General features: G+C 65.6%; 7 protein-coding genes across 7 annotated transcripts; 3 read left to right on the top strand and 4 right to left on the bottom strand.

The window, feature by feature from the left end:
• Nucleotides 1-49: 49 nt before the first annotated feature.
• On the bottom strand, nt 50-769 carry EMIHUDRAFT_196146 (hypothetical protein; the record flags this gene model as incomplete). The annotated part of the gene is made up of 1 exon (XM_005770461.1): nt 50-769. The coding sequence occupies one exon, from the start codon at nt 767-769 to the stop codon at nt 50-52; it is 720 nt and encodes a 239-aa protein (XP_005770518.1).
• A 1,667-nt stretch (nt 770-2,436) lies between these two features.
• Nucleotides 2,437-2,859, top strand: EMIHUDRAFT_48859 (hypothetical protein; the record flags this gene model as incomplete). Its single annotated transcript, XM_005770462.1, has 2 exons — nt 2,437-2,676; nt 2,800-2,859. Coding segments are annotated over 2 exons (300 nt in total), but the record flags the coding sequence as incomplete, so codon positions are not given.
• Nucleotides 2,860-2,975: 116 nt separating this feature from the next.
• On the bottom strand, nt 2,976-5,766 carry EMIHUDRAFT_432271 (glycosyltransferase, family 25). The gene is made up of 9 exons (XM_005770463.1): nt 5,145-5,766; nt 4,820-5,076; nt 4,549-4,751; nt 4,371-4,466; nt 4,215-4,294; nt 4,029-4,140; nt 3,880-3,956; nt 3,568-3,666; nt 2,976-3,455 (listed from the first exon to the last, which is right to left on the bottom strand). The coding sequence occupies exons 1-9, from the start codon at nt 5,657-5,659 to the stop codon at nt 3,209-3,211; spliced, it is 1,686 nt and encodes a 561-aa protein (XP_005770520.1). The 5' UTR covers nt 5,660-5,766; the 3' UTR covers nt 2,976-3,208.
• A 10,105-nt stretch (nt 5,767-15,871) lies between these two features.
• EMIHUDRAFT_95901 (hypothetical protein) lies at nt 15,872-18,279 on the bottom strand (the record flags this gene model as incomplete). Its single annotated transcript, XM_005770464.1, has 3 exons — nt 15,872-16,405; nt 16,613-17,722; nt 18,232-18,279. The coding sequence occupies 3 exons, from the start codon at nt 18,277-18,279 to the stop codon at nt 15,872-15,874; spliced, it is 1,692 nt and encodes a 563-aa protein (XP_005770521.1).
• Nucleotides 18,280-19,205: 926 nt separating this feature from the next.
• Nucleotides 19,206-19,773, top strand: EMIHUDRAFT_349848 (hypothetical protein; the record flags this gene model as incomplete). The annotated part of the gene is made up of 1 exon (XM_005770465.1): nt 19,206-19,773. A coding segment is annotated over exon 1 (349 nt), but the record flags the coding sequence as incomplete, so codon positions are not given.
• A 1,843-nt stretch (nt 19,774-21,616) lies between these two features.
• On the bottom strand, nt 21,617-23,111 carry EMIHUDRAFT_196158 (hypothetical protein; the record flags this gene model as incomplete). Its single annotated transcript, XM_005770466.1, has 5 exons — nt 21,617-21,796; nt 21,948-22,022; nt 22,116-22,152; nt 22,242-22,373; nt 22,582-23,111. 5 exons carry the CDS (start codon nt 23,109-23,111, stop codon nt 21,617-21,619), a joined length of 954 nt encoding a protein of 317 aa, XP_005770523.1.
• Nucleotides 23,112-23,717: 606 nt separating this feature from the next.
• EMIHUDRAFT_196159 (hypothetical protein) lies at nt 23,718-26,228 on the top strand (the record flags this gene model as incomplete). The annotated part of the gene is made up of 3 exons (XM_005770467.1): nt 23,718-24,098; nt 24,429-25,349; nt 25,464-26,228. The coding sequence occupies 3 exons, from the start codon at nt 23,718-23,720 to the stop codon at nt 26,226-26,228; spliced, it is 2,067 nt and encodes a 688-aa protein (XP_005770524.1).
• Between the last annotated feature and the right edge of the window lie 342 nt (nt 26,229-26,570).

The raw sequence follows: 26,570 nt of genomic DNA on the forward strand, positions 1-26,570 counted from the left end.
GGCCCCTCAAGCTGCAGTCGAGGGAAAGTTGGCCCCGGCGAATGGGGCCTCACTCGCCGCCAGCGACCATCCGCGCGAGGCCAATCGAGGCTGGCAGCTCTAAGAGCTCGAAGTTGACCTCATCGGAGGCGCACGTGCCCACGAGGGACTGCAGCCTCTTCTGCCCGACGCCGCGCCACGCCGCGCCCTGGTACGGGTCCATCGCGCTGTGCTTGAGATGGATGCCGGCATTGCACGCCGCGCCCACCACCGCGAGCGCAGAGTAGCCGAGAGCAAACCCAGTCTCCACGGAGCGGATCGGCTGCCCGGGCTGGCGCGCTGCTAGCCAGCGGAGGGAGCGCCGTAAGAACTCCATCGAGTCCCGCGACGAACCGCCGGGGGTGAGGCTGCCGCCCGTCGACCGCGGTGCAAAGGCTGTCGACCGGTTCGGGGCGACGGCGTGCGCACCATCCTCGTCACGAGCGGCGGCCATGGCCTCCTGCACGAGCGGCAAGGCGTCATCGTCCCAGCTTAGATTCCGTGCGAGGCTCTCCGCCAGCTGCGCCACGTCCAGCGAGCCTGGCCTCACCCAATCTGCGCAGTGGCCGTTCCTTCCGAGCCCGCCGCCCATGGCCTTGCCACCATCGCCAGGCTTGCGAAGCGCGTGGGTGCAGGGGGGTAGTGCACCGGCGGGACCAGCCATGGAGCAGCGCGGGAGGCCGATGGTCTCATACTCGAACGATGCGGGCGCGGCTCGGTGGAGCAGGCCCAGCAGAAGCGGGACACGCATTGCGTGTCAGCTGTTGTTTGCGTGTCGCGCGTCCTTTGGTGCCGAGTTCAGCCCCGATTTTCTTCTTACTTGCCAGTCCGCGCCAGTCTGCGCCCTTGTCGTGAGAGAGGCTTGTATCTTAAGAATTCTTCTTTCTCTCTCGACCAATTTTATTCATTCGGTATTGCAATACAGACGCCTGGTGGGAGGGGGAAAAAGAAAACTTACGTCTCTCGTTCGATTGCCTTTTTCGAGCCACGAGCGCCGTACCCCCGGAACAAACTTCCGCCGGTTATAACCGACCAAAGTTGGAGTAACGGCGACCGCGTTCGCTCGCCACAATGCAAGCCGCCCTGTCGAGCAGCCTTGACGGCGCGCATGCGCCGCAGGGCTGCCGCAGGGTGTTGACCGACAGCCGCGCCGCCTCGAGCCTCTCGCTCCACGCGCAGCACGACGCACCCCGCGCGCCAGTCAGCGCAACAGGAGTATTGCGACATGCTGCCCAACACCGAGGGCAGCCCTGAGAAGCTGGCGCCAGTCGCCCACCAGCATGCCTCAGCACCGGGCGAGGGAGCATGCTGCGCACGCTGATGCAGCAGGAGGTCACCACGTACTTGGAGCACTTGGAGTGCAGTCAGTAACCTCACATCCAGGGCCGGGGAGCTGAGAAGCGCACCCAGCGAGCCGGATGATCGGTATCGGGCTACGGGCTAGAGAGCCCTGACCCCTAGCTAGGGGGGGTGCGCGTTCGCAGGGAGAGGGCCGTAAAGTAAACACAGGTCTCCGAGGGTTAGTTCTGCGCTTTGGGTGTCCCCTAGCGGCGGAACGCCCCCTCTACTCGGAGCTAGTAAACACCAGACACAAGCACGACGTACACTCTTTCACCCGACATCGTCACTCAGGGCCCCTCCGCCCGATCTCCCCACCCCCCATCCGAAGGGGCTCCCCTCTCCTCCCGGTCCTCCCTCCTGTTCGCTTTCCGACGGTTAGGCGTCGGCTGCGAAGCCCGCCTTCCCCTCTTGTACTTCTTCGACCGCGGCTCCGCCGCCGTCTCGTACTTCTTTTTATCTTTCTTCTTTCTCGCTGGCGCTCCCGTAGTGTACCTGTGTTAGTGCCAGTGCGCGCCAGTCCCGTGCCCAGGGTTCCAACTTTTTGCGGGGTATGGTATGGTAGAATCGGCCAACCCAGCCTCAAGACCATACCCCCCGCCTGCTGGCAGACCTGCTTGGGGGTATGGTAGGGCTAGTCTTGGGCGGTCAGGACCATACCCCCACCCGTTTACCGCTACCATACCATACCCCGGAAAAAGTTGGAACCCAGTGTCGTGCGAGGACCGAGGTGGGAGCTCACGACACTGACAAACCTCCGCTCTGGTCGAGCGCCTCCTCCAACGCACTCTGCCTTCTGACAGTTGCTGTCTCTCCCCCCTTTCGATCTCCCCCGTCACAGCTCCCTACGCGGCAGGGAGCCGCAACCAGCTTTTCGTGCAGGATCACCGCAGCTTTGTGGCGCCAATGACCGTCCAAAGAGAGCGTGCCGTTCTCGCCCTCCTCCCGTCCCTCTTCGCCTTGCAGCTGCCCAGCAGCGCCCGCTGCCGCCATCCGACGCTTCTCTTTCGGCAGGACGCTTCCCCCGAAGCAGCCTGCTCCGTCGTCCCGACACTTGCATTCCGCAAGGACGACGCTCCCGAGGCGGCGGTGCCAGACGTGGCGCTCACCCGCTCGCGTGACGGCTCGACCGGCACGGCAACCTTCCGGTTTGACAATGCGACTGTCCTCAGCCTCGATGACGTCTGGGACAATGGGCTCCTCACCGGGCTGTGGCTGCGCGACGAGGAGGGCGAGCTGCACACCCGCGACCTGGATGTCGAGTTCGAGCGTGGACGGCCAACCCGTGTGGTTGCGATCCTCGTGCTCAAGAGCGTGCAGGTGCAGCAGTCACAGGGTGTGTGGGGAGCGAGCCGGCGGCGGCGCGCCTGCGGGCAGCTCTGCCTGCGGCGCGGCGCCACCCGGCTCGCGCCTTGCCCCGACGGCCCTCGCCCCTCGGCGCAGGAGTGGCAGCGTTTCATCCGCTTCATGGAGAGATACGCCGAGGCCAACGACCTGTCGTACGTCGGCGGCGGGAGGAGCGGGAGCAGGGAGCCGGGCGTGGATTGACAATATACAGGGCCGAGGCCGCGTGAAGGCACATGGGCGCGCGTGTGTATCCAGTCGGCATTTTATCTTGTTTGTCTTCCTCTTTTAATCCACGAGCTGTCCCTTGGCGCCCCCCGGCCAAAAGTCGACGATCCTCGCTCGCCAATTGAAATTAATATATCCGCTTGTGTGCGGCCGCGCACCAGCGATGCGGCATGGCGGGGCGTTGGTCGTCGGACGTTGTACCGTATGAGGACGATCGCAGTGCAGGTGGAGCGGCCCCCGAGAGCAGCAGAGGAGCCACGACAACGCGCCGCCGTCAATGCTACGCCGAGGCGTCTTCCGCATCGCCCTGCGGCTCGCACGGCTCCTCATACAAGCGCTTCGGCCAGCGCCCAAAGTAGTTCTCCTCGTACCAGCGCCGCATCAACGCGGGCGAGCTCGCGCTGACGGAGGAGACCTCGTCCCAGCGCTGCAGTGCGGGCCGCGGCGTGTGGATCCAGCAGCGGTGCCGCTCCTCCTGCAGCTGCATCAGGTACGCCTCCGTCGACGAGCCAGGACGCTCCGCGTACCTGCGAGATCACCAGAGGTCACCCGAGATCACCCGAGATCACCCGAGATCACCCGAGGTCACCCGAGGTCACCCGAGATCACCCGAGATCAGAGCCCGGACGCTCCGCGCACCGCTGCAGCAGCCACCTCGCCGCCGCGGCTGACAGCGCGTACGCCGACGACATCGCGACGCCGACGGCGCGGTGCGGCCCCTCCACCGCCGGTCCGAGCCTGCGGTGTGAGTAACCAAGATGCGTGAGTACACCGAAGCCAGGATGCGACTGCGGTCTCGTGCGGTGTGTTCAGAGCGCCGCGTGCATACACGGGATGCGAATACAATCGATGCGGCGGGATGCGGCGGGGTACAGTGCCCGCTCGAGGGGTAGCTCGTCGGAGCCCGGGTCGTGGGTCCGGGTCGGGGCCCCTCATCTAGGAGCTCCGCGCCAGCCCAACTCCGCGCTCGCCTCGCCGACGATGAAGAGCCCGTCGAGCAAGGCGACGTCGACCTCTCCGTCGGCCTCCTACGTGTCACCAACTCATTCATGATATCGTGGGAAAACTAAGCACAACAGGCCACCCCCGCCGCCGGCCACCTCGGCTGCGGCGATCGTGCGCCGCAGCATCGCTTGCCAATCACGGTGCAGCAGCACGTCGTCCTCAAACACGAGCGAGAGGGGTGCAGACGGCGGCCGAGCGGCGACGCGCCTCCAGGAAGGTGCATGGAAGGTGGATGGAAGGTTCCGAGAAGGCTCGTGGCGGGCTGAGCAGCGGCGTCGCACCTCCAGACGGACTCGTGCGACGCCGCGTTTGCGAGGAAGCCGAGGCCGCTGCCCGGACTGCGCCGCGACACAGACCGCACCTGAGAAAGGGAGAGCCCCGAGACGGCGTTCGGGACAGCTCGTGGACGAAGCTCCGCCGCGAGACAAGCCGCGCACCGCCTCGTCGGCCGGCGTCAGCGCAGACACACGCGTCGCTGCGAGCCCGCCTCGCCGCAGCGTCGCCTCGACCTGCTCGCGGCGGTCGGTGCGCGCCTAGAAGGCCCAGAGAAGGTTCCGAGAAGGTTCGCCTCGCCGTAGAAGGCCGTACCTCGGCTACATCTCGGCTATCTCGCGCGTCGAGGTTGACGTAAAAGGCTTCCCAAGGCGCGGCGCCGCCGCCGCTCTCTGCCGCGCTCTCTGCCGCGCTCTCTGCCGCGCTCGCCGCCGCGCTCTCCACCGCCCTCAGCGCCGCGCCGCCCGCAGCCCTCGCCGCGCGCTCGCGCCGGTTGTGCGAGCGCAGCAGTCCGATCGCGTCCGAAAAGGAGGAGCCGTGCGAGCCTGGACAGCTCCGGGAAGGGTCACGGAAAGGGGGGGGGGTCCGAGAAGCGGACGAGAGGCGTGCGAGCCCAGGAAGTGCTCCGCCGCCGCACAAGTGAAGAGGTCGCACACCGCGTCGGAGAGCGCCGTCTGCCGCAGCGAGCCAGCCGCAAACTGGGGCGGCCGCAGGCCGCTCACCCGCCGGCTGAAGACGGAGCTGAAGCGGCGGTGCGTCGCACCGCAGCAAGTTGCGACGTGGACGTTGTGCGCCGCGTGCCGCCCGAGAAAGGCGTCGAAGGCGGCGTCGCTCGTTTGGCCGCGGGCGGCGAACGCGGCGCCCATGTACCTGCGATCAGACATCAACCACTCAAAATGAGTCATTAATCGTGAATCGTCAGGCGGCGCCCATGATACCCCGGCAGGTCCGTCCGCCGCACGTGCACCGCCACAAAGGGCGACAGCCGCCCCACGCGCGCGGACACGGCCGCGGCGATGGCGGCGGTGGGCGCTAGGCACTCGTACGCCTGAATCTCGTCTGCGATGCCAACCTCGGGGTGCGCGTTGTTGACCAGGTCCGGCGTCGGCGCCCAGGACGGCGCCTCGCGCACGAACCGCACGCCCGGCAGCGGCTGGAAGCAGTCGAGAAAGTGGCCGTTGCACTCTGCGTCGGCCTTCCACACGACGACCAGCTCGCGGCCGTCGTTCTGCGCCATCAGCCGGTACGTCAGCACAGCCCGAAGGCGGTTGCACAGGCCGTGGTCCACGCAGATCACCACCGGGCGACGGGACGACTCCTGCGCGGCGAGGCCCTCCACGGCGGCCGCCTGTGCCGCTGCGAGCTGGTCGCTCACGCTGACCAGGTCGGCGCGCAGCGCGGCGATTTCAGCCTGGAGCGCCTGAACAGAGGGAAGGGCGGCCGCAGCAGCCATCTCGAGAGCGGGCCTGTGCGCGAGTTGCTGTTTGGCAGTGCTCCCCTGTCTCCAAGACCAGCAGGGCGGGGGCAGTGGGCGGGAGTGAACCCGAGAGAGGCGGCGCGCTTTTCCGCAGCGCTTGCTACATTTCTTTTTCTCGAAATGTCCTCCAAATAGCGCCGTCCGCCTCGCCCCGGCCGCCGCCGCCGCTCCCTCGCAAGGCACGCCGCCGCCCGCCCGCCTCCTCGACCTCCCCACCGACCTCCTCGTGCGCGCCCTCTCTCGCTGCGACCCCGCCGACATCGCTCGCGCTGCGGCCATCTCGCTCCTCTTCCACGGCTCGCTCGCGGTAGAGGGCATCCGCTTGTGGGCGCAAAGCGCGGCTTCGAGCTGCCGGCGCAGCCAGAGGGCGAGAGCTGCGCCGTGCGGTGGCTGTGCTTTGCGGCGTTGCTGCGCGAGTCCAACCCGCCGGCGAGGGCGGCGGCAGGCGAGCGGCACAGCCTCTTCATCGTCGGCGAGGGGCGGCTCTCGTCGTGGCTGCGCGTCTGTGTGTGTGTTAGGGTGCACATTTTGGCCACGTTGTTTTCTTTTTCCATGGCCCGACCTGGGTAGGCGCGCTCCTAGTGATAGACGCGGAAATGTACGCGGTGCTGGCTTACCTGCGTAAGATGGCGACGTCGGAAGATGCGGCGGACAGGAGGTGCCTCGTCTTGAGCGACTGCAAGCCCGCGCTACAGCAAATCGAGGCGGCGTACCGAAGAGGCCCTCTTGAGGGGCTCAGGGAGTGGGAAGGGATGTTAGAGGGGATATGCCGATATCGCGCCCAGCTCGAATCTGTCACGTTCCTGTGGGTACCGAGCCACGCGGGGTGCGCTAGCAACGCCTACGCCGACGCCGCGGCGACTGCATACATGGGGGCCAGCGAGATTGAGGATGCCACCTCCGTCATCCGAGGAGCAGTGAGGACACGCCCGTGCCTATACACGGACCGCCGGAGGACGGCAGGCGGAGAGTGGAGGGGAGACGTACTGGACCGGAGGACCTATTACGCCACACGCGGCCACACGAACGAGTGGGTGCGAGGACGGCTCGGCGAGGGGCTCACGGCGGGGTCGCACACGGCGGGGGTGCCTGGGCCGCTGTGGAGCGATGTGGTCAGGGGAACGACGAGACACAAATGGGACAAGCGTCAGCGGATCAAGGATCAGCACGGCGAGCGTGAGATACAATTCGCCGACGTGGATGATCACAACGTGGTGACAAAGACCGTCATGGGAGCGCGGGTGCGGCAGCAGGCGGGGGTGCCACACGGAGCGCACCACGAGAGGATCATGCGGGGAGAGGCGGGGAGAGAGACCCCGGGCGCCGCCACGAGGAGCGAACTCAGGGGCTGCCTCGTATGTAAGGCCGCGAGGGACGCGGCGAGGAGGGCGGCACTAAAGCGGGACCCGCTGTGCCCGATCGTGCGGAAAGCCGCGCAGCAATGGACCGAGGAAGATGAGAACCCGCCTAGAGCGACAATGGCGCACTTGCTTAGCGGCGCCTGCCCGGGGAATAGGGAGCAGGCCAGATGGTTCCTCAGAGTAGCGCGAGCGCAGACGGGGACGGCGATCAGCAAAGTAGCGCAGGCGGCACCCGACTCCAAGGATACGCTGAAGACGCTGAGAATAGCGCATGTCGCTGCGCTGAAGGGCTCACGCTATAGGGTGCTGGATGAGGACGGGTACGATGCACTAGCACCAGCCGTCGGGGGGGTGCTGCCAGCACTGGTAGATGACCTCTCGGAGAAGAGTCGGAGGGACCTTGGCGCCGGGGTCACGAGGAACTTGCAAGTCGTGGCCGAGGCGGCGACGGGAGCGGTGCAGAGGTGGATCCAGCTCAATGATGAGGCTACGGCGCGCATAATGAAGAGAGAGGAACACATCGAGTGGCTGAGGAAGCTCTTCGCTGGGTGGAAGGAGGCCCGGCCAGCCTTGAGGGAGTCGCGGAGGAGGAGGGATAATGGAGGTAACGTGGGAACAGGCCAACAGCCAGTGGGACGAACGAGGGCCGCGACGGCGGCTCAAGCGGGAGGGAGCGGAGACGGTGGGCAGAGAGCGAAGTGGGTGAGACTGATGATGCTCCTTCGACTTAGGGAGCGGTTCAGCTGCTGGGCGGGCTTCAGGCTGGTGCTCACGCGAACAGGAATCGACGCGATGTGCAAAGCATACAAGAAGGGGAGAGGGAAGAGGAGAGACGCCGGTGAGGACGAAGCAGAAACTAGCGCAGACGAGAGCAGGGGAGACCCGGGGACTGGGGAGCCGGAGCAGACGGCATCGGCCGCCGAGGGAACGTTGGGAAGAGGCACGAGGAGGGCGGCGACCTCGACCGACTATGGAGGACCCGTCGCCAGACGACGCAGGGCAGAAGACGGTGAGGCGGAGCAGACGCGCAGGGCGAGACGAGGGAGGGAGCAGGACTTTGCGGAGATCAGCAGGAGGATGTACGAAGAGATTAGGAGCAGCAGGGACCCGAGGGACCATGTGGAAGACGGCTAGTGCTAGTCCGAAGTCCCCCACCGGGAGGACGACCCCGGCTAGTCGCCGACCACATCCACAAAGAACCCTGCACAAAGATCGCAAGGGCGGGGGCCTGTTCCTTTTTACCCATCTCACAGTAGAGAGGTGTCCGTTTTTATTTATTTATTTAGGCGCGCTCCTAGATGGGTAGGTAGGTTGGCCTCTCCCAGATAAGCCCACTCCACTACATCCAGACTGCGAAAGAAGCGCTTCGCGCCGTCGCAATCGGCACCACCGCCTCCCACGCATTCGTCGCCAAGTCGTACCGCTCCACCGAGCTGAGGAGGCTGTAGCCGTCATCCTGTCCGCCCACCGCATACAGCTTGCCGTCGAGCACCGCCACTGCGTGAGTAATACGCGCCGTCCCCATCGGCGCCACCGCCGCCCACGCATCCAGTGCCGGGTCGTACCGCTCGACCGAGCTGAGGTAGTCGTGGTTGAAGCCGCCCACAGCGTACAGCTTGCCGTCGAGCACTGCCGTGGCGAAATTACACCGAACCGTCGCCATTTGCGCCACCGCCTCCCACGCGTTCGTCGCCGGGTCGTACCGCTCGACCGAGCTGAGGTAGCCGTCGCCGTTGTACCCGCCCACAGCGTAAAGCTTGCCGTCGAGCGCAGCCACGCCGGGATTCTGACGCGCCGACCCCATCGGCGCCACCGCCTCCCACGCGTTCAACGCCGGGTCGTACCGCTCCACCGAGCTGAGGCGGCCGTCGTTCTCGCCTCCCACAGCGTACAGCTTGCCTTCGAGCGCCGCCACGCCATGGTTACTCCGCTCCGTCGCCATCGGAGCCACCGCCTCCCATGCGTTCACAGCCAAGTCGTACCGCTCCACCAGATTGAAAGTTGCGCCGTCGGCCTCATCCTGGCCGCCCACCGCGTAGAGCTTGCCATCGAGCACCGCCATGCCGGCATCCCTTCGTGCCGTCGCCCCCCCCCCCCCCCCCGGGGCATTGGCGCCACAGCCTCCTCCTCCCACTCATTCGTTGACGGGTCGTACCGCTCCATCGAGTTGACAGGCTCGTCGTTGCTGTCGTGGCCGCCGATCACGGCCAGGCGCGGCGGCCTCTCGCGCTTCTTCAGCGTCTCCTTCCAGCCGCGGCGCCACGCGCGGCACGTCCCCTTGGCGGCGTGTGCCTTGGTCGGCAGCTGGGCGAGGATGTGCGGGGCGAGGTCCGGCGAGAGGAGGACCTCGGAGAGGACCCACTCGGGCTGCTCCACGAGCCGTGCGGCGTGCTCCTCCGCCACGCGCAGCGCGGCGTCGCTCGCGCCCGCCTGCGCCTCAATGATGGCGCACAGCTGCTCTGGCGAGAGGCCCGAGACGCGGGCGCCGATGCGGTGGGAGGCCATGTTGTCGGCGCCAAATACTCACAACTGTTGACACTGCACGTCTCGCGCGCGCGTGAACAGGGCAGCTCACGGGGTGACCACGCGCGGCACAGGCGCGCGGCGCGGCGGTCTGGCTGGGAGAGGCGCGAGAGGCTGACGGCCGCCGCGCAGCAAAGGGCGGTGGGTGGCTACGATAGCAGGCTCTCTGCCTTGTGTGAAGTTGGGTGCCCTGTGACGCGCCAGAAAAGAAAAACAACGGGAAACCTCGTCGCTATCAGCTATCGACCTACCGTGTCCTAGACCCCCTGGCTGGGTGTCTTCTTCCGCAGCTTTCATCCCTCGCCTCCGTCGCCCTGACCCTCCCTCTCGGCAAGCCGAGGGCCCAACTTGAGAATCGTGCTTTTTGAGTGAAGGAAGTCACGAGACGGTGATGGGAAGCGTCTCGATGATCTCAGACCCAGTGAGGCAGTGCGTCAGACTATCCCGGATCCTGCTGAACAAGCTCCTCTTGTAGCTCGATCGGTCACACCGCCATCGCCGTCGGGGAGAGGGGGGACGACACTGCTTCGGCAGCGTGCACCTCGATCCTGTACCGTGTTTGTTATGACCCCCCCCAATGAACATACCAGTGAGGGAGGGCGAGACGATCGAGGGGTCCCGTACCACGCGGAATCGGCCCTATCCAGTGCTCAAGTGCTCAAGGAAGTCACTAATTCAACAAACAAAAAGCCGCGCGCGCGGCAGCGTTGACCGCACGGCCTACTCGCCCAAGTGTACTCGCTCTCTTTTATGTCCCACCATGCAGAGCGCATCTCTCTCTCTGTTGTGCGAGGCGTGAACCGCGCCATTCGCTCTCACCTGGCAACCCTGTCTGCACGTCTCGCGCGCGCGTGAACAAGGCACCTTAGCCTGCCGCCGCCCGCCCGGCTAAGCAAACAAAGACATGGCGCCTGCCTTTCGTCGACGGGTGCGGGACCGCGGCTGGTGCTTATTTTGGAAAAGAAAAAAAGACTATGCGCACCTTAGCTGCCGGCGCCCGCTCACCCGGCTGTCCAAAGACATGGCGCGCTGCGGCGTTGACCGCACCAAAAGTCGCCAAAAGTGGCGGCGCGTCGCAATCACCCGCCCGCCGTCCCGGCGGTCCCGCAGCTCGCGCACATCTCCCTCTTAACCCACCTGTAACATCACATTAAGGTATTGCTAAAAATCTCTCTCTCTCTGACAACCAGGGTAACGGAACAGGATTTCGCTCGCGAGGGTGTGCGGTGCTGTCTTGTGATCTTGTAAGACCCCACACACGGTCTTGTCCGTGCCTTGCGGCCGGCGAGATTGCTAGAGGCGGAGAGTCTGCTCTAGCCTCACACGTCGCGTGCCCTGTCGCCTGTTTGTGTGTTCCTGCTGGTGTGTTGTTGTTTGAGTTTGTGGACTTGTGCCCTTGGCACCGTGGGTGCTGGGGGGGGGCGACAGGGGGGGACGTGGCCCTGAGTAGCGTAGTGCCGTACGCTCACACGTGCTTACTCGGGATGTGTGGCAGCCGCCCCAGCTGGCTGAGTGTCTTGTGAGCTTGTGTGTGTCTGTGTGTCGCTCGCGCGTGCCGTCCTCTTCAGTCTTCTGTCCCGCATCCACCCATACAGCGTTGGTGTGCAGTCCGAGCCAGACTGTTCTTCACCTGATCATGCAAAATGCGCTAGTCCAGAAGACCCGCTGCAAGATCCCGACTCGCCGTTGCCAAGCGCCCGGCCTGAGAATGTGCCGCGTCGATCAAGCCCCAAATCTGCCAGTCGGCGTGGTGCCGCGACACCTCGACCGCTATGCTGGTGCAGTTTATCCGTGTGACGTCGGGCGCGCGCTCTCTGCGTCGCAGCTCGGCAAAGCAGCCCGTCTGCTCGACCAGGCACTGAGCCTCCTCGGGAACGCCCAACTGTGAGCTCGCGATGCGTGCCAGAGACATCGGGTCGAAGAAATTGCCGGCCTGGCAAAGATTCGGAGGGCAGACCTGCACCATGACTTCACAGATGGCCATGATGTGCGTCGCCAAAAGGTGAAAGGACATGGTGCTGAGTGTGAGCTGAGCCTGCAGAGATATGGGCTCGTTATTCATCAGCTCTTCCACCGTCTGGGACGAGCGGCCTCGGATGGTTTCGTTGCCGATGTCCTGAAAGATGTCGCCCGTCGTGACTTCGACCGGCACGCACGCCTGCCCCAGCGGCATCACGAGCTTCACGCCCTCCAGTTTGGTTGACGCGTCAATGTTGTTTATGCTGAGTGTGCCCACTAGCTTGGAGACTTGGACTGGCACCACGCTCGGGTTGTGCACGTGCACGCAGGCCCGGCCCGTCAACGTGAAGGCCCCGAAAACGTGGTGCCAGCTTGCTGGGGTCGACGAGATTTCGGTTACACCGGCGATATTGAGCGGGCCCAGGCTCGCAGCAACAACCTCCATCCCTGTGAGCGTTACCCACGGTGCCCGCCACGAGACAACAGCCACCAGCAGGTAGCCAGCAGGTAGCCCGAACAGGCACAGGCATGGCCAACGAAAAAGGCGGCAGCGGAAAGGCTGTCCAGCGGGGACAGGTTTAGCAGAGCTGGCCTCCGGAGCGGCGCCAGGGGCAGCGCTGGAGGAAGCTGCCGCTGCAGGCGAGGCGTCTGGCCCTCCGGACCTCCTCCTCTCGGCGCTCGCTTCGATCATTACGCGGCTGGCGCATTGGTAGGGCGTAGAGCTGAGGACGGCCGACGCCGCCTGGAGATTTTTTTCATGGCTCTTACGGAACATACCCGAGGGTGCGTGGACTCCTGACAGGGTTTTTCAGTGTAGTGGCTCTTACTAACATACCCGAGGGTGAACTGCTCACCGGGTTTGCGATGAGGAGCGATCCGAACGAACGTGGCATGCATTCGGGTGATCAGATAGATCACTACCGCCCCCCCGAAGCGCAAGCACTTGGAGCAAGGGAACTGCCACGTTTCAACCTATCCGGTTCTGTTCTACTCCTCTCTCTCTCCTAATCGGCTGGTGCCACAATCGTCAGTCAGCGCCGGCGCCTTTTTTCTTTCATCTCATCTCTCCCCTTCAAGCTTCATCTCTCATCACACATGCGCAAAAAATAAACAAAAAAGGTTTCATGCGCCGGAACGTGGGTACGTCCGTTTGCTCTGCTCGAGATGAGGCGGGAAAAGAAGTAGAAGAAAAGAAAAAACGCGTAAGCCGCCGCTTGCAAAGACACCGACACTGGAGGTACCAGACAGTGAATCGCTCTCCACCGCGCCCCCGGGCCGAGTACCTGGTACTGAGGCGGCCGATGCTCTCCGCAGCCTGCGTGCTGATGATCGCCACCACCTCGGCCCTGCAGCACCACCAAGCCGTGGTTCGTGCGCCGCTGTTGCGACCGGCGGCTGCGGCGAGGCATGCGGCGCCAGAGGCACTACTGCCCAAGGCGCTCGCGGCGGTTTTCTTGATCCCGTGGGGCGTTCAGCTGAGCTACGCGGCCGAGGTGTCGCTTGGCATCGAGAACGGTCCCTTCTCGCGCTTCGTCAAGTCGGATGCCGTCCAGCAAGGGCCAAAGATGAGGCGGCTGAAGAAGGGCACCAAATCCAAGGTGCGAGGCGTTCGGCTGCCGGCGGCGGCGGCGGCGGCTACCCGCACCTTCAGGAAAAGGTACTCTTCCAAGGAGCTGGAGCCGCTTTGGGGCGCGATGCTCAAGTGTTACGGGTCCGAGGAGCGGGCGCTCGCTGCAGTGCAGGCCAACCCACAGGTGCCACCGCCGCCGCCACCGCCTCCGCCAACGCCTCCGCCAACGCCCGCCGCCGCCCTCGCCACTGCCGCCGTCAGCGCCAGCCCCCTCACCGCCGCCACCGCCGCCGCCACCGCGACCCTCGCAGGTGATCAACCCTTCCTACAGCTTCCCAAACACTATGATCGAGTCCAAGTGCGCCTCCCGCTAACGCCCGCCAGCGCCCGCCGTCAGTGCCCGCCAGCGCCCGCCAGCGCCACGTCCCCACGCTGAAGCCTGGTGGCGGCTTGTGCACCGCCCAGGCGCGTGCTGCGTGCGGCGATGAGCGAGGCGGAGGCGCTGGAGGTGCGAGGAATACCCGAGATGCAGCCGGGGTGTAGCCGAGATGTGGCCGAGGCGTAGCCGAGATGGGCGATGGGCGAAGAGGAGGCGGCGCGTCGAGGCAGCAGTAGGGCGCGCACTCGCGGCAGCAAGGCACACGCACACACACGTCTGCAAGGTGATGCGGCTCAACCCGGCAGTGCTGCAGTGCGGCCCCTCGCTCGAGGTCAAGACTAGCCGAGATTAGCCGAGATTGGCCGAGATTAGCCGAGATTGGCCGAGATGAGCCGAGAGTGGCCGAGAGTGGCCGAGATTGGCCGAGAGGCAGTGCTGCAGTGCGGCCCTTTGCTCTGCTCGGCGCGGCGGAGGTCAGCACACCGCTGCACCCTCCCGGAGCCCTCTCGGGACCTCGCCCCAGGTGCTCGGCGCGGCGGAGATCAAGGCGGTCGCGACGGCGCGCTCCCTCGGCACCCGCCTCCTCCCGCCCAGCTTGCGGGTGCCCGCCCTCGCCCTCGTCCTCGCCGCTCTCGGGTACGTGCTCTCGCAGTCGCAGAACGCCGACGCCGCCGCCGCCGTCGACGCCCTCAAGCCGCTCCTCGGCGCGGGGCTCGCCTCGATCTTTGCGTTCGTGCTCTACGGCGCCGCCAACGCCGGCAGGTCGGCAAAGCGGGCGGAGGAGAAGTGAGGTTTGCGCTACCTACATGTATCATCGCAGTGAGTACTTGTTTGTGGGGCGAGTGTGCACGGCACACACGCGCTCAGTCTGTCGAGTAGGCGCGCAAGTACATGTGTACTTGTCATGTCTCGTGTCGTCTACGTCATATGTGTGTATAAAAGAACGAAGACGCAGCCTCGCCCGCACCGCTGACGGCGCTGTCTTCGCCTGGGGCCAGGGCGACGACGGCTGCCTAAGCCACGGAGAGGACCTGTCGTCGGACCAGCAGCTCTGCGGCCCACGCAGCTCCCCTCTTGGTGCTTGGAGCGTGTGAAAGCGTCGTAGCCCTCGCTCCGGTCGGTCGGTCTACGAGTACTGAAGATCCGCAGAACTGGAGCAAAAAAAAGCAAGCGGGTGGCAGCTGCCCAAGATGCAAGAAGATCGAGGCTCAGGGGCGCGGCCGACCCCCAAGAAGCGGACGCGACCCCTCGGAGCTCGGTGGCGTCTCTCCCCCAAGACGGCATCGTCGTCTGAGGACGAGATCGAGGGCACGACTGCCACGAGGATCGAGGTCGAGCACGCTCGTGCCTCTCGGTGGGAGACTGCTGCTGTGGCTTTGTGCAGCAGGACCTGGGGACAGTGGACAAGGATGGACCGTAGACACGCGTAGAGGGTGTGGAGGCTGAGTTGACGGAAATCGGAGGACGCGACCCACTTCGCCACAGACGGTCCCGCGCCTCGCCGCTATGACGGCGACACGGCCGCAGCTCGTGTGCGTGTCGCCGTCTTTGTCCGGAGTGAAAAGTCCAACGCGCTCGTCGGTGACGGTGTCCTCCAACCTGCGCCGCGCTCGGCGAACCTCGACAGCGCTTTCGGTGGCATGCAGCTCTTTGCGACAGAAGCCTGGAGAGCAGCTCCTCTGCTGCTCACACACGCTGCACAGCTGACACAGCCTACTGTGCGGCTGCCACAGCTGTGACAGCGATGGGCTCGCCCTCACTGGCCCTCAGTCACTTGTGCTGCGGCTTGTGTGAGCGACACTGCTCGGCGACTGCCGGCACACTGTGAGACCATGGGTGTGAGGTAAAACCACGCTACCAGCGCTTGGTCACATCGGCCCCGAGGTCAGATCCATCTACTCTGTTGATGACAAGACTTGTCTACCGGCTGGAGCCGAGCAGGAGGGCTTGGCGCACAACCCCTGTTCAACTCACCCTCCACAGTCACCCCGTATCTAGGCGATTGTCATCTCTCCATCTCTTGGCACTTGGGGGCCGCGGAGTCGCGGCTAGCGTTCGCATTGGCTCGCTCTCCCTGGTCGCCCGCCAGACACCGCGACTCGGCACTCGCGCGCTGTCGGCTGTGGCCTGTGCCGGCACGTTTCTCTGTGCGCGGCCTCACCGCTCACGCTCGGGGAGAACCCCCGGCGGCCGGGCGCCGCGCCCCAGACCGCAGACGGGGACGTACACGCGAGAGTCCCGCTCTCTCTCTCTTGGTGAAATACGTTTCTATGGTATACGCGGCTTTGCGACATCTTCGGGAGGGCACACACACTACGCAAACGATAGCAACACACACACACACACACACACACACACAGATACAAAGAACACGCACAAACCACAGACACGTGTCCTCAAACCCCCCATATGAGCATCCGCTCCTTCCTCCGCGCCTCCTCGCCCTCCACATTTGTGCGCGCGAGCGCGTTCGACAGCTCGTTCTGGTACAGCACGCACGCGCGCAGGTGCGCCTGCGCGAGCTCCTTCACCACGTTTGCGGTGATGGGCAGGCTGGCGATGGAGCGGTGCGGCGCCGCAAAGTCGCGTGCGATGGCGGCGACGAGCGCGGCGCCGAGCTGCTTCACGTGCCGCTCCTGCAAGCCCGCGCCGAGCGGCTGCCGGTCCATCCCCGGGATTTGCCGCGAGAAGCCCATGCACATGTTCATCTTGGTGATGCAGTGGCTCACGTACGCCGTCAGGGCCACCGCCGGCGAGACGGGTAGCTTGTTGGAGGCGCCGCACTTTGCGCGCATCTCGAGCTCCTGCGTGGAGACGGCCGGGTCCGTCCACGCCCGCTCGAGCCGCGTCATGAAGAGGCCCGCCGACCGCTTCTCGTAGAGCTGCGGCTCGACGTCGCCGTCGATGAACGGGTCGAGGTACCGGCCGACCTGCAGCAGCGGGAGGGGGACGTGCCTGGGAAAGGTCTGGGAAGCGACTGGGAGGGGGAGAAGTGGTGTGCGCAAGGGCGGCCCCGGCATGTCTGGGAGTTGTCTGGAACGCGGTCGAGATGCGACGCAAGACGAGGACATGTGTCTAGGACACGTGAGCTGGGAGGTGTCTGGATGAGCCAGGAGACGGGTCGTTCGAGGGTGCACCTGCACGCAGAGCCAGTCGGAGACGGGGGCCGGCACGCCGAGGCCGGCCGAGCCCATCACGACCGCGGCGAGGAAGGAGAGGGGCGCCTGCTCCATGCTCGGCGGCTTGCCGCTGTCCATGCCGAGCGTCTTGAGCTCGGGAAGCTCGCGCGCCCCCATCCGCTCGCGCAGCTCCTGCTCGATGTCGGGCAGCGCGTACTCGGCCTCCATCTCGAGCCGGTGCGCGTGCACGGCGGTCGCGCACAGGGCGCGCGCCACCGCCCGCTTGCGGAAGGGATGGGACAGCCCGGGGCGGGAGGCCTGCTCCATCCCTCCCACGAACTGCTGCTCCACATCGTCGAGCACCGCCATCAGGCAGCGCTGGATCGCCAGCGCCTTTGCGCGCGTCACCGAGCGGAGCGCGCCCGAAGCCATCGAGCCGACGGCGGTGCCGACCTCCTCCTCGCGCAAGCGCTGCAGGTGCGCCTTGAGCGCCTTCATGTTCGGGTCGATCACCTCCCTCTTGGCCTCGAGCACGCACGACACCGCGGCCGCCGCCGCCTTCTCTGCGCGGGCCGCCAGCTGTGACTCGCGGCCCGCGTCAGCGGCCCGCGCGGAGCAGATGGCGTCGTGCAGCTCGGAGAGAGCGCAGCGCGGCTTGCCGCCCTCGCCCCCCACCGCCGCGCGCAGCCGCCACTTGGCCGTCTCCACCGCCAGCGACGCCTCGAGCGAGAGCGTCGCCTCGGCAGCTAGGCGCGCCGCCTCGGCCGCCAGCTCCGCCAGCTCCGCCACGGCCGCGTCTCCGAGCTCGTCCGCCGCCGCGCCGGTGGAGGACGGCGGCGGCGCCTCCCGCCCTGCCGTGCCGTACCGTGGCGTCCCCGGGTCGGTCGGCGTGGGCTCCTGGTGGGTGCTAAGCAGCGGTTTTTCCCCTCGAGCGAGCGAGGTGCGGCGAGGCGGAGCGACCGGATTGACAGGTGTGGGCTTGATGCTGTTCGTTTCAAATTTGCTCGTCAAGTCGGCGACCGAGCCACCACCGCCCGCTTTCTTGCGCCTCCACCGCTCTTGCATGGGAGCCGAGGAATCGCTGTGTTTCGCCGACTTGCTGTGTTCGCCGACTTCTGGGAGCGCCATCTGTGTTCACGTAAACGAACAAAGTGATTTCTGGTTGGTCTTTAAAAATCTCTCTCGTAAACGCGTGTTCACGTAAACGGACAACCCCAGGCCCGTAGCACTGCCTTCACTCGGTGTTGTGTGCTTCTTGTGATGAGCAGAGGCCATCTTCATATCGCGAAAGGGCTGTCCCCCGCCCTTCCACCGCAAGGACGACGTAGATTTCTTCTACGGGAGCTCGCGCTCGCCTTTCCAAGGTGGGGGGTTGGCCCACCCGGTCCACGCGGTCCGGGCGCAGCCTTTCTCATTGGGGACCGGGAGGCGCCCCGCCAGGTCGTCGCAAGTGAGCGGCACAGAGCAGCAGCCTGATACCGTAGTAGAGGAACACTTAGTGCCGCCCGGCCCGTGGCACAGCTTGTACTTCCCTCGACCCTTGTCGATGAGCAGCTGCCCTCCGGTGCCTTGCTGCAGGATTTTCCATTTGGGACCAGGATGCGCTCATTCAAAGGCGAGCGAGAACGCCAGCCCACCGACACTGCCGCGAGCAGCCACAATCCGCATGCCAGCCGCAGCACCATTGATTGAATACAGTCAGTGTGGCACCGCGTTTGATCGTTGGCGATACACTCTAGAGAGAGATTTTTAGCAATACCAAACAACTCTAACACTCACACGTCATTTAGGGCCTGGAGCCCTGTTCACGCGCGCGCGAGACGTGCAGACAGGGTTGCCAGGTGAGAGCGAATGGCGCGGTTCACGCCTCGCACAACAGAGAGAGATGCGCTCTGCAATGGTGGGACATAAAAGAGAGCGAGTACTTGGGCGAGTAGGCCGTGCGGTCGATCGACGCTGCCGAACGTGACTTTCCCTTTCAGGCACACATTTCGAGCGAGTGAAAACCAACTCCTGAGCACGGCGCCGCAGGCGCCTGTTGATAGGTCCAGGTGATAGCCCTGGATGGGCAATGCATTCGCCTACTTGGGCCTCAGATCGCCCGACCGCGTCCCGGTGCTCTGTGGTCGGATTTGTGACGCCGCCGCACCGCGCCGCGGCCGGGGGCCCGCCGGAGGACGAGGATGGCCGTGGCGGACCGGGACGAGCTCTGGGAGGTTCAGTGTCAGTGAGTATATTGTAGAGGCCACTCATGTGCACAATATCTTGACTGAGAGCTAAGCCCGGGGAGGCGATGCCGGGGCCGTATAGCAGCTTGATGGTGATTCGCCGGCGTAGAAGCGGCCGCGGCGGGCTCCGGGTGCCTGAAAAGACGGATTTACGTGGGCTGTGGGAGATTTACTGTCGACTCAAACGACACTGTGCCGTGATCCTCTCATATATGGCTAAATAATTGACCGAGCCAAAAAAAAGTTCCACCGCTACGACTGGAGATATATCGAGATTGGGTCTCCAAGACCCCTATGAAGCAAAAGGGTTAAAAAATAAATCCGTCTTGCGGCCGCAAGACTGGACGCGTCGCGTACAGCTGCGCGTACATCAGGGAGCTCGGCCCCCCCTAGCTCGCCGCGTTCAGAAGCTCGCCGCGCTCGCTCGCCGCGCTCGCATGACGGAAGGCATCGCCGAGGCGTACCTGGTCTATCTTCGGTCCATCTGCCCGGAGCGCGAGGTTGGGCAGCTCATGGCTGACCTGTCCGACCTCTGCCAAGCGGGCCGGCTCAGCGCCGTGCATGAGTTGGCAGAGAAGGCTCGAGGCGAAGCGGCGGAGGATGCCCAGTGGGAGCAGGTTAACATGGAGTCGCTCAGCCTGTCGGATGACGAGATTGTGGGCGACGACGGGAGGCTCAAGCCGGCCGCCAACATCGGAGCCAGCAAGCATGCGACCCGCGAGGCGGCGGCGATAGCGCGGGACAAGGCAGAGCGAGAGGCAGCAGAGCGAGAGCGCCACGCCGCTCGTGATTTTGGCTTCGACTCGGTCAACGATTACATCAGGCAGTGCAAGCTTGAGGGCGCACATACTGCCCGCTGCTACCTGTGCGGTCGCTGAGCCTTGTGTTGTGCGACTACACTTGCGTATTGCGAGCGACAGCGAGAGAGGAGTTTTGGTAAAATTCTGTTCGAGTGGTAGTAAATAAATAAAACGGACACGCCATTCGAGGGGTGGGAAACCCTCGAGGTGCTGGCCGATAACGAGCCCGCGCTGTGGGCCGCTGCGCGCTGGCGCTTTATCTCAGAGCACACGTGAGCGCATGGGCTTTTTGAGGAGCTCGATCCGCCGCCGCCCATGCTGCCGCGCTGGAGGCGCGGCGCGCTCGTCATGGGCAAGGGTTTGTAAACACGAATGAAGACGAGGACGAAACTCGTCTGAAAAAAATAGCGCGCCGCGGATCCACCCACCGCTCGCCGGGGTACTCCACGGCCAAAGTGTCACGTCGATCGTCGAGTCGAGTCGTCCGCGCCTCAATTCGCAAGTCCTCTCGCGTCACTCGTTGCCTGGTCGCTCACGGTACTCTGCGAGCCGCTTCCGATAGTCGGCTGTGCTCGCCTCTTGCACAAACTCGCCGCTCCCCAGCTCGCCACTGATGTACTCCCACATGAAGCCGAGCTCGGTCAGGTCCAGGTGCTTCAGATTGCCCATGCCGTCCTCGGCGCCTGGGGCCCGGTAGATGTACGTGTCGCCGATGCCGTCTTGCCAATGCGGTGGCGCGAACCCACTCTCTGTGTCGATCATCAGAAACGTCGCCAGCTTATTCTGCATCGATGCGCCGCGTGCGCGACCGTTTGGCCGTTCGACCCGCTGGATGGCAAGGCGCACGCCACATTTTGCCAGCAGGGGGCTGCGCTGCACGCGCCCCCACCGCGCATGCCTCAGCGGATAGCTGTTATCCGGTGTGATGTCGGGCGTCTTCGTCGCCGCTCGCTTGTAGGGCGGCGAATGGATAGTCCCCTGGTTCATGACCAAGCCCAGGAACGCGGTACGTTCCAATTCGTCGGCCATCTCCTCTTCGGTCTTGCCAGCCATCCCCCACTGCGTGAGATTGTTCATATCCACGGATTGGCCTCTGCGATTGCCCCGTCCATCGATTAAGTCGCTCGTCACCTCCTCTCGATTGAAGCACGAGTGCAGCCGCGGCAGCAGCACCGCCGCCCACGACGAGCCGAGACCGCCGCCGCCCTCGGCATGGCACGCATACACGAGCTCGTCCTCGAGGGAGGTGAGCACGTGCAGATTCGATGGTTTGATCAGGATGGACTTCAGGCTGGGCGCACTGTGCATGCCCCGTCGTGGCAGCTCGCCGGCACCGGCGTCGACCTCGACCGGCACGCGGCCATTGTCGTTGGGTGGGCCGAGGGCGCGGCCGACCCGCCCATTGTACTGTGCCGCACCTTGCAGCCCATAGATCTCAACCCAGTGAGGGTAGATGGACGGCGCCCCGACCGACGCGGCCCACGCTTGCAGCGTCGGCGAGCGCATGATAGAGAGCAGCCGCGTCTCCATCTTCACGTTCACCATCGGATTCTCGCCGCCCATGTCCTCTTCGATCCAAGGAAATTTCCGGCGCCGAGGACGCAGCGAGTTGAAGGTCTTGCACGAAAGCGCAAACGCGAAGTGGTCATCGGACGCAAGCGCGCGCCATACGCATGCAAGCTCATCGCTTGCGAGCGTTCCGAGCAGCTGGCCATCGTCATCGGACACGTCCAGCGCCGCGACCTCGTTCGCGAGGCTCGTCGCCATCCTCGGCGCGTCAGACCAGGCGTGTTTGCAGGTCTCCTGCTCTCGGCCCCGTGGGCGCGATAAACGCGGACAGTAAGGCGGTGGCGGTAGGGGACCCGCGCTGTGAAGCGGTAGCGGTAATCCGGCCTGCGGGCGGCGGAGGTAGCGGCAACACAGGGAGGACCGGCGCTCTGGCGCACAGTACGTATTTATGAGTCTCTTCTACGACATGCGTCGTGTCCCGCCTCTCAAGTTCTGATACCGACGCTCCCTAGCAAGCCCTCGAGCGCGATCCCGGCGCCGCCGGTCGCGGACTTGAGGGCGACGTACTCGGCGAGCCCCTCCTCCTGCGCCGCTCGGGTGGCCGGCACCCCCGCGCGCAAGCGGCCCGCCAGCAGCAACCGGTTCTTCGGCGTGTGCTCCGGCGCCTGTGGGGGGGGTGCCGTCGACGCGGGCCCGACTCGGGAGGAGAGATCTATCTGCGACATCGAGAGGCTAGGTCTCGGCAAAGGGCTCGGCTATATATCGGTGTGCTTTATATCGGCTTGTCTCGGCGAGGTCTCTGCTGGGTCTCGCCACAAACTCGCTGGCGGCGACGCGGTAACCCGCCGCGCGCAGCAGCGCGACGCGCATCGCGTCGGTCACGTGCGCCGCCTGACGACAGGTGGCTGACGCCTCCGCCGGTGCGTGGGACAGAGGCAACGCGTCCGCCACGTGCGCCGCCGTCTCGGATCGCAAGTGCGGCACCGTGTGGATGGTCCGCAGAGGGTGCGACTGCACGAGCCTGCAGGCAGGGGGGGCGTAGGGAAGGCTCGGAGGGAGGGCTGGCTCGCCACCGACTCCGACAGCGCGTGCCTGTCCGGCAGCACGGACCAGCGGCGCGCGAGCTGCGCGTGGCAGCAGGGCGCGCAAGCGATGAGCAGCGAGCGAGCGCGAACCGCCTGCGCGAGGGCGTCGTCGCTGGCCGTGTCGCACGCGTGCAGCGCCACGGCCAGGTGGGGCGGCCTGCAGGGGACGCGTCGCCGGACGTGTCAAGGAGACGTCCAGGCTCGTGCAGCCTTGGCGGAGGGCTGCGGTTGCCCTGGAGGGGCGGCCGCCCCGTCCCTCGGAGGGAAGGCGGCGGCGTGCTCGTCCTCCCACCTAGAGGGAGCCCGAGAAGGCTGAGAGAAGGGCTCCGGAAGGGGACGGCGGTACGCGTGCTTCCTTCTCGCACCGGCCCAGCTGCCCGATCTCGCTCCGCCGCTGCACCACCGCATGCGAGAGGCCGAGGGCGTGCGCGCGTCGCTCTGCCCGCTGCACGCGCGTCGCGTCGCGGTCGACGGCGAGCACCTGCGCAGGCCGGCCCCACCGGTGCGCCGCGGCGTGCGCGAGCAGCAGCGAGAGCTGCGACTGGCCGCTCGCCAGCTCGAGCACGCGCAGCGGCTTGCGAGTCGGGCGCGAGGCGTGCGGCGCGAGGTGGCGCTCGACCTCGAGGAGCAGCAGGTTGATCTGGCGGAACTTGCGGACCGCCTCGCTTCCGATCGAGCCGTCCGAGCCCATCAGCCCGATGACGCGCAGCAGCGCCGCGGCGCCTGGCTTGTCGGGCGAGAGCGGCAGATCCCGGCCTCCGCTGAGCGCCTGGAGCCTCTCCGGCGTCCAGTACCGAGCGGAGCGCTCAGCGAAGGTGGCGGCGAAGGACGAGGCTCTCGCTGACGGAGGACGGCCAGGCCTGTTCCCTCGAGCGTGGCGGAGCAGCGGCAGCATTCAAGGTTGCTGCGGGCTCGCTGCTGCGGGCCTGGCTCACTCTAGCGGCGAGGCAGCCCGGGCCGGCTCACTCTAGCGGCGAGGCGTGCTCACTCTCCAGGGCGAGGCTGCTCACTCTCCAGCGGCGAGGCTGCTCACTCTCTAGCGGCGAGGCTGCTCACTCGCGCGGCGAGGCCCTACCCGGGTACCGCAAGGCGCGCGACACACACGTACTCCGCGGCGTGAGGAGATTTTCTTTTTCCGCCCGCTTCTTTCTCGAGAGAGTAAAAAACGGGTTTTACTCCGCTACCGGCCTGGCCTCCGCACTTAGGTAATCAACCTCGTTCGCGTTCGATGGCCGGAAAGCTCTTTCCACTCCTCATCTTGCCCCTAACTACCTAGCCATGCATAAGAGCTCTACTCTGCATGTAAGAAAGCCCCGCCAAAGGAGGCGGCAAGTAAGGTGGCACGCCCTGTCAGTACGCGTCGAGCAAGCCTGGAGCACGCTTACGTGACATCCGCCGCCTTTGCCGAGCGTTTCGAGCGAAACCTCTGGGAAAGCCGCTGTCCGCCGAGCCCGACTCCTGAACCGACAGCTTCTTTCTCTTGCTTTCGATCGACTTCTCCATGTTCGCCCTGTTCGCGCTCCCCGCCTACGGGCAAACCATCGCCGACATCGCCTGCGACTCGGGCAACGCGGCCAAGTTCTCCACGCTCTGCGCCGCGGTCGCTGCGTCTCCCACGGTCCTCACCGCGCTCTCGGACGCGAGCGCCGAATACACCGTCTTCGCCCCCAACAACGACGCCTTTGATGCCCTCGCCACCAAACTCGGCTTGAGCGCCGCCACCGACTTGCTCCCTTTGCCCGAGCTTCCCTTTCTCCTGCTCAAGCACACCCTCGGGTCCAAGGTGCTGGCGGCGACCGCTCTGACGCTCGACAACTCCGTCCAGCCCACCCTGCACACGGACGACGAGGAGAAGATCGTTGTCGACGGCTCCACCGGCGACGTCCTCGTCACGCCCACCGCCATCGGAGGAAAGGCCAAGGTGGTCACCGCCGACATCACGGCCGATAACGGCGTGATCCATGAGATCGACAAGGTGATCGCGACGCGGTCGCTCCTCACCGACACCATCGCCGGCAAAGCCTGCGACCCCGCGCTCGCGGCCACCGTCGGCACTCTCTGCGCCGCGGTTCGATCGTCTACCACGGTGGAAGTCGCGCTCTCGGACGTGACCGGATCCTTCACCGTCTTTGCCCCCAACAACGCCGCCTTTGATGCCCTCGCCACCAAACTCGACTTGAGCCAGGCCACCGACTTGCTCCCTTTGCCCCAGCTTCCCGATATCCTGCTCAAGCACGCCCTCGGGTCCAAGGTGTCGGCGGCGACCGCACTGGCGCTCGTCAACTCCGTCCAAGCCACCCTGCAGGGCGACAACATCATTGTCGACGGCTCCAGCGCATCCACCTCCAGCACGAGCGGCATCACCATCACGCGCACCTTCCTCGGCCCAGCTGCCAATGTCACCACCACCAACAACATCGAGGTCGACAATGGCTTCATCCACGTCATCGACGCCGTGCTCGCGCCGCTGGAGGAGAACGTCGAGTGGGCGGGCACCTTCGACGTCACCAACCCGGCCACGGGCGAGGCCTTCGAGACGCTCACCTGGTCGGCGCAGTCGAACGAGGAGGGCGAGTACCCCGACGCCACGATGCTCATCTCCGTCCAGACGGGCAAGGCGGACTTCACCTTCGACGACGCCCTCGTGGCCGCGGGCAACGAGGCCTTGGCGGTCGGCACCGCGTGCCCCGACCTCATGCCGAACGGAGAGATCAAGTTTGACACGGCCGCCCCGAAGCCGGCTGGCAGCCCGTTCCCGTGCTACAAGCTCAAGTTCCCCTGCGAGATGGAGACGGAGGACGGTCACGAGCACTGCCACGCGACTGCGCACACCGCCGTGTGGACGATCCCCATCCCGGCCGGCGTGAAGAGCATCGCCATCTTCGCGCAGCACTACCCGACCGAGTTTGAGCGCTCGCTGCACTACCTCAAGGGCCCGGGCGGCGAGGACATCGAGCCGGTCAACGAGATGCCCGAGCCGGAGGAGCGGGAGAAGCGGTGGGGCGCCGCCATCGGCGCCGCCTTCATCGTGATGGTGTGCACGCTCATCGGCGTCATCTTCCTCGCGCCCCTCTTCGCCAAGCTCCAGAAGGAGCGCGAGGCGCTCGTCAACGTGCTCGCCTCGGCCTTCGCGGTGCACCTCCCTGCACCCCTCGCCGCGCCCGCCGCTAGTCGGCCGGCGCCGCCCACATAGTCGGCCGGCGCCGCTCACAGTCTCACCCTCGCCCCCACCCCGCCGCCCCACCAGGCCGGCGCCCTCCTGGCGGCCGCCTTCTACCTGATGCTGTACGAGGCGACCCACCTCATCGCCATCACCGACGACCGCACCGAGGCGCAGGCTTCGGCGTGGTGGGGCTCGGCGACCCTGCTCGGCTTTGTCAGCCCCTTCATCCTCGAGGCGATCGTCTCCGCGGTCATCGGCAAGGCCGCGCCCGGGCAGGAGGTGCGCAAGGAGGCGGACGCCGAGGCGGCCAAGCCGGCCGCCGTTGTGCCGGCGCCCAAGTCGCGCAACAAGGTGCGCGTGCTCTCCGGCGTGCTGCTGGGCGACTTCCTGCACAACCTGGTCGACGGCTTCTTCATCGGCGCCGCCTTTGCCAACTGCGACTCGTCGATGGCGTGGACGATCACCGCCGCCACCGTCTACCACGAGCTCGCGCAGGAGATCTCCGACTACCTCGTGCTCACCAACCCGGAGCAGGGCGGGCTCAAGCCCTTCATGGCGCTCGGCCTCAACTTCCTCTCGGGCATGTCCGTCCTCTTTGGCGTCTGCATCGTCCTCTCCGCCGAGCCGTCCAACTTCTCGACTGGCTGCCTCCTCGCCTACGGCGCCGGTGTGTACCTGCAGCTCGCGGCGACCGAGTGCATGCCGCGCGTGCACGAGTACGCGACGACGCTCAACATGCGGCTGGGCGGCCTCCTCCTCTTCATCATCGGCGCGACCGCCATCGGCCTCGTCCTCCTCGACCACGAGCACTGCGCGGGCGAGGGCGGCCACGAGGGCCACGGCCACTGAGCCGGGGTTCGCTGATGCGGCGCCGCGGGCTGCCCGCTGAGAGGCCGGAATGCGGCTGCAGCGGCTGCGGCTGAGCGCGCGTCGCCTGACACATATTGTGGCGCCCCCGACGGCTCAAAGCCTCCACGTGGGGGCTTTGCGATGTCGGGGGCGATAGCTTTACGGAATGTCAACTCTGTCGCTCTCCCTATACCCGTGTAGACTAACTGTGCGTCTTCATAAAGTGCTATTGTGTGCATATTACTCACCTACGTTCGGCTGCGAACCCCGCTGTATATCGTCCGGGGTATAAACTATATCTATAAATCAATAATGTGTACCGGTCCGGCTCGCATCTCGCCA

This window comes from Emiliania huxleyi (genome assembly GCF_000372725.1).
Source record: "Emiliania huxleyi CCMP1516 unplaced genomic scaffold EMIHUscaffold_4, whole genome shotgun sequence".
NCBI lineage: Eukaryota > Haptophyta > Isochrysidales > Noelaerhabdaceae > Emiliania > Emiliania huxleyi.

Bases quoted from the DNA above. Each gene is read 5' to 3' on its own strand.
- EMIHUDRAFT_432271 (XM_005770463.1), bottom strand. From the start codon at position 5,659: ATGGCTGCTGCGGCCGCCCTTCCCTCTGTTCAGGCGCTCCAGGCTGAA. The intron at 5,077-5,144 runs GTATCATGGGCG...GTCTGATCGCAG, and splicing joins CGGCGGACGGACCTGCCGGG to GTACATGGGCGCCGCGTTCG. The intron at 3,957-4,028 runs GTGGCCGGCGGC...GGTGACACGTAG, and splicing joins GCACGATCGCCGCAGCCGAG to GAGGCCGACGGAGAGGTCGA.